General features: G+C 41.6%; 2 protein-coding genes across 2 annotated transcripts; both read right to left on the bottom strand.

The window, feature by feature from the left end:
- Positions 1-248: 248 nt before the first annotated feature.
- si:dkey-96l17.6 (uncharacterized) lies at positions 249-3805 on the bottom strand. The gene is made up of 10 exons (XM_049579057.1): positions 3683-3805; positions 3099-3198; positions 2786-2978; positions 2419-2599; positions 2026-2263; positions 1043-1203; positions 840-944; positions 635-732; positions 468-546; positions 249-334 (listed from the first exon to the last, which is right to left on the bottom strand). Exons 2-10 carry the CDS (start codon positions 3136-3138, stop codon positions 284-286), a joined length of 1146 nt encoding a protein of 381 aa, XP_049435014.1. The 5' UTR covers positions 3139-3198; positions 3683-3805; the 3' UTR covers positions 249-283.
- Positions 3806-3989: 184 nt separating this feature from the next.
- Positions 3990-8737, bottom strand: LOC125890520 (uncharacterized). Its single transcript, XM_049579195.1, has 11 exons — positions 8641-8737; positions 7126-7235; positions 6653-6745; positions 6420-6542; positions 6032-6124; positions 5822-5882; positions 5582-5724; positions 5099-5275; positions 4772-4935; positions 4491-4600; positions 3990-4087 (listed from the first exon to the last, which is right to left on the bottom strand). Exons 1-11 carry the CDS (start codon positions 8735-8737, stop codon positions 4065-4067), a joined length of 1194 nt encoding a protein of 397 aa, XP_049435152.1. The 3' UTR covers positions 3990-4064.

Raw genomic sequence — 8737 nt, 5'->3', positions numbered from 1 at the left:
ATTATGGCTAGAAATGTTGCCAATGTCTCCCTCAAAACATCTGCTTTTATTGTTTATTGGTCTTGAACAGAGGTCTGCTGCCTAGCAGCTGTCTTGGGTCTCACACCTTTCATCTCAGTGTCACCCCATCCATCATCTCCTTCAGCTCCGATGACAAAGTCAACCCATATACATGACTTTAGAAACTTTGATATCATATAAATCACACAAATGTAACATATAGCAGAAACGAACAATGCCAAAAGTTTCTTCTGGCAGCTAGGCTGATTGTACACAATAGAGTTCAAACGTCCTCGTCTTCCACAGTCTGTCCTGACCTCAGCTTAATGATCACCTATCAGAGACAGAAATCAAAAAACAGAGCTAAAGTAAGTGTGAGTGTTCAGTGTTGCCTCCAAATTCTTTTTTGTATTACTTCATGTAGATACATATATATATGTTTTGTGACACATTTCAGCAGCACACACCTCTTTCAGCTGGGCAATCTCTTTGCTGTCGACATGTCTCTGAGCATTGTTAGTTATGGCCTTCACTCTTGTTGCGTAACTGGAAAATTTAGGAAGTTCAGGTGTTATTCAGGAGTTTGTTGGCATTTGGATTATTATGAACAGATGGTTCTCTATTTGTATCTTACAAGAGAGATGTGAGCGTCTCATCGAGGTTACATTCTGAAGGAGAGATGTTGACAATCATGAGGGTTTTGGCATTTCCACCCAGGGAGTCCTGCATCACCTGAGATTGATGAGATGGATGTCCACATTATTGCCCATGACCACACTGTTTTTCAGAATGTCTTTTTACTCACAATTGAAAGTATGCTGTAATTTTTTCATCATTACCTGTGTTAGCTTGCTATTCCTGTATGGTACATGGGGTAGTTCAGCAGACAGGGCTGAGATCACATCACCCAGGGCACTCAGTGACTTGTTAATGGAGTTAGCCTCCTGCAAAAGAGAGGAGAGAAGAAATGAAAGAGGAATATCGTTTAAAACATACTTACAGTCACTTCATGGGCCAATCAAAACATAACATATGAGCAAACCTTTAGCTGATGGTCCTTGGCACCTGTCTTGGCTGCTCTCTCACTCCCCGCCAGGTCCACGAGGCTCAGTTTCCCGGTGCTCACGCTCCCATTGGTCAGATTTCTGCTCTCCACCATGATGCAAACAATCAGATGGGAACGGGAACTCTCCACATTCATCTCTTGGGAAATGTACGCAACATAAAAGGTGCTGAATGGACTTTTATAGCTTCTGGATTGTGACACACTGTAGCTGTTTTGAACAATATTATTTGTATTATTGATTTGGAATTTTTAGATCATCATTTAAATTAACTGACTTTTTTTTGTTTATAAAATATCAAAAAATGCGCAAAATGATAAACAAAAATTCCCTGGAGGTCAAGGCGATGCTACAAATTATTTTTTTTTGTCTGATCAAGTCAAAAATCCAAACTCATTCAATTTAGAATTATATAAAACAGAAAAAAGCAGCAAATTTGAGAACATTTGGCTTTTTAAATGATTAAACAAATGCCAAAATTGTTGCAGATTATTCAATCATTTAACTGTTTCAGATCTAGTCAAATTGTTTATGATTAAAGATGTAAAAAATTGTATAACTGCCAAATAAAAACTTGTGAAAAATATAACACCATTCTTCTTTATTATTTTGTACCAGCCGTCTCTCCACTTAACTTAGTAGAATTTTGTGTGTGAGCTTTTTATAGACATTTGGTATAAAGAGTTTTGTAGTTTTTAGTGTCTCCAGTTCTCTGTTACTAAAACATTAGGTGCATCCTGTGATGACTCTGCTGACCTGTGTGCATCCATAAAGCAATGTTGCTCCTTTTCCTACAGTATGCTGATTCACAGTTTGGCTGCTCTGCCACTCACCGCCTAGTCCAATAATGATGTACCTAGCTGCCGCCCCGTCATACTGACTGTAACTAACACGATTAATCCAAACCATTTAGCAGGGCCCTGTTTGAACTGGGCAGCATGGCACGGTATAGAGGACTCACTGGTGGCAGAGATGTGTCGGTTGGCACAGGCCTGCTGGAACAGAGCGTAGAGCTCCTGGGCACTGGAAGCCTCTTTTGTCTCTGCTCCTTGGGCGAACACAACCCCCTTTCTGTTTCTCTTGATCTCCACCCGCCTCGCCTGGCCATGGGACTGGGGCTGTGCATGGGCCTCACCAGCCAGGCTCACAAAGAGGTCCTGCAGCATGTCGTTGTACAGCTCCAGCATATAGGCCGAAACCTGAGGTAAAATGACGAAGAAGCAGACAGAGAGAAAGGAAGTTGAGGGAGACGAGAGAAGAGAGATGATGTGAGTTCACCATTATTGAGTAAATGTAAGATCTTTCCTATCTCCCAAATAAGATCTAAATTCATTGGTGAAATACTGTCTGTTACCTTGAAATCGAATTTAGAGCTGCTCTCCCGTATGATATCAAATATGGCATTAAAAGATCTTGGCATGATTCCTGGGTTCTTCTGTTCCTTGTCCCCCACCATGGTGAAGGTCTTCCCTGAGCCCGTCTGACCATACGTAAAGATACAGACATTATAGCCATCCATAGCCGACTGGATCAACCTGTAGAGAAAACATATCCTAAACTGCCATGCTGACAGTATTTCAATACTGTCCTGTGATTACAGGCCTCGTGGACGCCTCCTCAGTTTGTTACCTAAGTAACCAAAGATGTACTATGGGCATATTTTGGGCCAGTTATATGCATGTTATGGTACATTTATGAATACTCTGTATAAATCCCCTCACCTGTTGGTGTCATGAAACAGGTCTTCCTGAGAAGCTTCTGCACTGAACACCTTGTCAAACTGAAACTCCCTCTGCCCACGAGGGGTTTGCACAGTAACAGAGTATTCATCTATTTTTTCCACAACGATGGATCCACCCTGCGCAACCTCGGCTCGGTTCACCGGACGAATCCGACAGAACACTCTGATTTTACCTGAGAAAAAGCATAAGACACATAACCATAACTGCCTTATGAAAAGTGAGGGTTAAGGGTTAAACTGAGAAGGTCTCACTGTTTGATGTCTGTAAACCTTTAATTTTCGCCAGTGTGTACCTTTCATGTCTTCTACCATATTGTAGTACTTCTTCCTCATAGTCCTTTCTGAATTGTAGTTCTCAATTATTTTCTTTTTCTCGTCTTTCACTTGCTTTAGCTTGAGAGAAGAGCACAAAACACACAGCTATGACACTGAAGAATAGATGGAAAGCATGTATGTGTAGCTACTTGGACTAGACAGTTAAGTAAAATTCCTCAATAATCCAAAACATTTCACTTAATGCATCTGGGAACCTAAACGCCTATATATTTAAGTCACTGTATTGCTACAATGTATTTAAGTTTTTTATTCACAGACAATAATGAATCCAATGTATAACAGCTAACTCAATCCAAACCATTATACAGCAGCTGCAGGCTTAATACATATGATACTCTAATAACCCATGTGATTTACGTCACAGTCTGCCCTCATGATGGTTTAGCTGAAGTTCAGCAAGTTCACCACTGATGTTACATAGCTGCACTTATGTAAATAGACAGGGAAGGCCCACTTCTTTTGTTTCTCGCTTAATAAAGACAGCAACTTACTGTCTCTGAGGCCTGACCTGAGATTTTGACCTGTGTGAAAAAAGACCAACCTGATCCTGCAGCAAGAGAAGTTGCTGACCAACACTCTTCACTCCCTCTGTGGTTTGGATTGTCCCTCGTCCCAGAATGTCCTCAAGCTCTGAGATGGTGTCGCTTTCTGAGCAAAACAGAAATTAAAAGCCATGCAGCACTAAGCCAAATGTAGTGCAGATACAGAAGCATAAAGATGTTGTAAAGCAAGGCTGATGTGCATGAAAGTGAACAGCTTTTGAAGATACAAGTATTAATGGTATTAATGGTGAAAGCAGTGTTGTAGCACTCAAGATCGGTCTTGGTTTTCGAAGCCAGTTTTCAAAGGTCTTGGTCTCCTCTTTGGCTTGACCGCATACTGTCTTGTCTCGGTCTTGGACAAAGAGCACCCTGAATTTTATTTCAAGACCAGTCAAGACCAATCCCTGTTCAAAAAAGGAGTATTGAATAAAGATGGTTCCACTGATGTCAGCTCCTTAGTGCTTGTTCACTGAAAACAAAGGCAAATTTCTACACATAATATTCACCTCTGCAATGCTTTTTTGATTCTTTCATCAAGACATTTCTCATGATGCACTTATACATACACACATATATACAATATACAGCAATCAAAGAGGTGACTGAAGAGGAATCTTCATTTTACATTTTATCCTAAGTGTGTCATGCAGTGTGGGACTTTCACTGGTCTGGTCATGGCTTGGTATCGGTTTTGCCTGTTAGGCTTCAACACTGGGTAAAAGGACTGCTGAATGTATGAGATGTGAATATATTAATTTATTTAAAGTTGGCCTGCAGTCAACACATTTATTTAAGGTACTTATTTACCATTTATTACAGGACTTTCTCCAGTTTTGATGCAGTCCAAAGCCAACTGTGAGACCTCGTGCTCCTTCACAGTTTCTTGTAGCAAAGACAAAGACTCATATTCGTCTAACCTGAAAAGTAGAAGAAAATAATTTGAATTATGATTATATTTAGGACCATAAAAAATAAGGAAGACAATGTGAAAATTAGCTTAAACTACCCTGCCACTTTTATATAGAAATTGTCAGTGGATAATCCAACCACCAAGCAGTCATTTATAGTATATATCAGTGATCTCTAACCCGTCTTGATCAGTGGTCTTATTGTCTCTGTCATAACTGTCTTCTTTGGCCATCTGTAGACAATCCAGTTTGTCTCTGGCTTCAATCAGAGCGATCCGATTCTCCTCAATCATGCAGTCCAAAAGAGCTCTGGTCTCAGCCACTGCAGTGCAGATAGCATGAGCCTAGAAAACAAAACAAAGCAGTCTTATGATATCAATAATACAAAGTCATACTGCCAGGGTGATGTCTAAGAAAAAACAATAAAATATGTCCTTCCACCAGCAAAAAAGAGGAAAAAAAGGCTAAAAAATTAGAAGTTGGTTTAGTTTCATAGTTGAACAGCACCTTGTGTGTGACAGTGAGGAGCAGAACGCTGCAGGGCGGCTGAGGGACAGGAGGGACAGGACCCCCCTCTGCCTCCAGCAGCTCAGTGATCTCCCTCTCCCTCTGATACAGGCTCTCTTTCAGCTCCTTCAGGCGGGCTTTAGCCCCCTCTAGTAGCTGATTCAACTCATTGCAGGCCTGCAGACAGAACCATCTTTAAGGTTGCCCAAATCACAAAAACATATTTTGTCATGCAGATGTTTGAGATATCCACCACTGAAACTTCTGCTACCATAAAAATACCCAAATGTTTATTCAAAGATCTTTTTTGTGGTGATATCATAGAGTTTCCCATCTGTGTAATAGGACCTGTTCTACATATCGTCCCCCAGAAAGTGTCTGATAAGATTTTTTGTTGGTTGCTTTGTTGAACGTGTTTACAATCTTGGCTCATGCACCTCAGATATGATCAGCAGATTGCCATGGTAACTTATTCCAACCCACCCCGGTCTGCTGTTGAGCTGAAAGTCCTTTGTTCTCTGAGCTTTCATCTTCCTCAGCAGCTTCCTGTTGCCCCACTGATGATACGGTCAACATTTCTTGGACTTTCCCTACTTCCTGTCTGGCAAGTTGCAGCTCCTGTAGAGCTGGTAAATGTCACAGGGCGTTAATAAAGGTGTTACATGCAAAGGTCAGTTGTTTTGCAAGCATACATACAGTCTAAATGGCTGTAGGCACACTCACTGGAGGCCTGGTGGCTGTGCAGAACATCCAGCCTGTTGGAGAACAGTTCCAGCATTTTGCTCTAAAAGAAAGACAAGAGCAAAGTTGGTCCAACACTTACGTAATGCCATAAAAAAAGTTGCCTGTTATATTCAAATATGACCACAAAGGGGTGCTCCAGTACAGAGGAACACATAGAAGTTTCTGAAGCCTGCCAGATTCCTATGCCACCTTCTCTCTTTGCCACTGGAGGGCCTCCTCTTTACTCCTCCTCCTCTCTGCTCTCTGTTCCTCCAGCAGCTGCTCGTTCTGTGCAGTCAAGGCCTGCAGGAAACAGGACAGACAACGAGAGAAGTATATTAAAAAATACACAAAGCTGTTTACCTTTTCAGCTAAATGGTTTGTAACATGTGCACCGACATGACTGATGAAGTTTGAAATGGCGTTTGGAGAGTTTGACTGTTTCGTTGAACTTCACCGCCAGTGAGGACAAATTGTGCCACATGAGAGCTGCAGGAGTTGCAGTAGAGTGAGCCAGATACTAAAAGAGGAAATAGGAAAGGGAGTTGGTTGGGTACACTTAGGTAAGAGGTACTGAGAGAGAGATGGACCAACTGACCGTGACTCTCCTCTCCCAGTCTGCATTCTTCTTCTCCACCTTCTCCTGGTACAGGTCCAAGATTCTCCTCAGAGTATTCAATTTGTTCTGATGATGAGATCTGATCCTCTGCACGGTCCACTCCTAAACAGACATAAGGATTTGTATCACTGTTATGTGTTGAGGCTATCTCTCTCTCTCTCTCACACTCACACAAACACACACAAACACACACACACACACACACTCCTCACCTGGTTCTCTCGTGCTGTGACCTGGAAGTTCTCCTCCAGCTCCTGCATCATTTCAAGGTGTCTTCTCTTCATGGCTTCCATGTCCTCAGCTATCTGTTTTGAGGTGTATGGTACACACACAAACAATACATGAAATAGCATCCTGGTTGCATGTACTGATCAAATGCCTTCCAGGGTCATAGCAGTAGCATCAGGGCAGCCATGTGAGTGTGAGGGAGAACACAACACAGTGTATGACAGTGACTTCATTGTGTCAGCATGCTATCTCACTAAAGAACTGGACACAGAACAGAGTCTAAGTCACATGTTTAAAAGAAATCACTGTTTCATAAGGAGTGAGTTTGGAGTCATACTTGTCCAATATTTATGTCTAGTGGTGTTAAATGGATTCTCTTCTGAACATAAATACACCGCTGTGGGAGACACAGTGCTTGTTCTGTGCTGCTTTCCCTCAACGGTTGTCATTATTTTACCTGAGTGACGCAGAGTTCGGCTGACTCATAGGGAATGTAGATCTTGACATCTCTTGATCTCTCAGCTTCAGTCGCCTCACTGCTGTCTGACAGCTGAGATTCTGATGCGCCTGCAGACAGAACATCACCGTAAATCACCATTCAGTCCAGAACATGCATGCAAAATTATAGTTACTGCAATCACTTTGTACCATCATAATGAGGGTACAACTCATGTATTTAAGAAATGCTCAACTAATGCTTGATTCATGATATTTAATGCATGTATGAATGCAGGATTTATCATCAATTCCTGCTGCTCACCATAAACAACTAATCAAGTTACTATGACTTTATGTGATTAGTTCACACTTCAATAGATCATCAGGCAAAGAATTTTAATTCACTGTTACTTCATAGATGAATTGATGATTGATTAATTGTACTACTAAAATAGCTGGATTCCAGTTCTAAGAAAGTCTCCCTCAGATAAATGGTAAATAGACTGCACTTGTATAGCGCCTTTGTAGTCTTTCTTGACCACGCAAAGTGCTTTTACACTCCTGAGTCACATTTACCCATTCACACACTGGCATCTGGCTGAGGCCACCATACAAGGTGCCACCTACTACTCAGTAACCATTCACATGCTCTCACACACCGAAGGAACAGCCATCAAGGGCAATTTGGGGTTCATTATCTTGCCCAATGATACTTCGACATGCGGACTGGAGGAGCCCTGGGTCGAACCCCTCTTCCGATTGGTGGACGACCAATTGGTGGCTTTACCTCTGAGACACAGCTGCCCCAGATCCATTCATCAGCTCAGCCTCTCTGAAAGCTGAACAATACCTATTCTTATAGTTAAATGATTTTTTTTCCTAGTCCATTTTCCTCTAATTTCTCACTTAGCACCTGCTAGATCAGGGGTGTCAAGCTAATTTTAGTTCCACACCCAGCCCAGTTTGATCTCAAGTGAGCTGGACCAGTAAAACCATTACATATTAACCTATAAATCACGACACCTCCAGAGTTTTCCCTTTCTTTTAATGTAAAGCAGTACATTCTGAAAACATTCATCCATTTACAAAACAAATATTGAACAGCCTGAAGTGTCTTAAAAAAACAAGTGCAATTTCATCAATATGCCTCATTTCTTTCACATTCAGTCAGTCTTCTACTCACTGTCATTACATGACAGTGCATTTTCCCATACATTTTCATTCCAGTGTAGTAATGCTGATGTTACCCCGCCAAGCTATAGTGGAAGCTGTTGAGGGAGCAGGTTAAGTTATCCCCTTTACAAAGTGTTCACAAATTCAAAGTTTTGGCAGTGCCTCAGCAATAAGGGTCCACTAAAAATGTTTTAAGACATAAGTCCAATACAGATTCTTTTGTATTGAAGCTGTTGATTGACTATGTTTTGCATAATGTTCAAAATCTTTAAATATGAACACAATAACCCAGCCAACACTTGTATGTGGGGCCCATGTGTGTAGTAGACATGCTGGAAAATGGGCCCTAAATGGGACTGACCATGGGTTCCATAATGGCCCCATGCCATTATGCTCACATGGGTGGGTTTTGGGCCCATACCCACCTGGTACCACCAGGTAGCCCTTGCATAACCCAT

The sequence above is a fragment of the Epinephelus fuscoguttatus genome, linkage group LG6 (genome assembly GCF_011397635.1).
Source record: "Epinephelus fuscoguttatus linkage group LG6, E.fuscoguttatus.final_Chr_v1".
Classification (NCBI taxonomy): Eukaryota; Metazoa; Chordata; class Actinopteri; order Perciformes; family Serranidae; genus Epinephelus; species Epinephelus fuscoguttatus.
The sequence above is the reverse complement of the archived record's forward strand: the minus strand, read 5'-3'. Positions and strand labels throughout refer to the sequence as shown.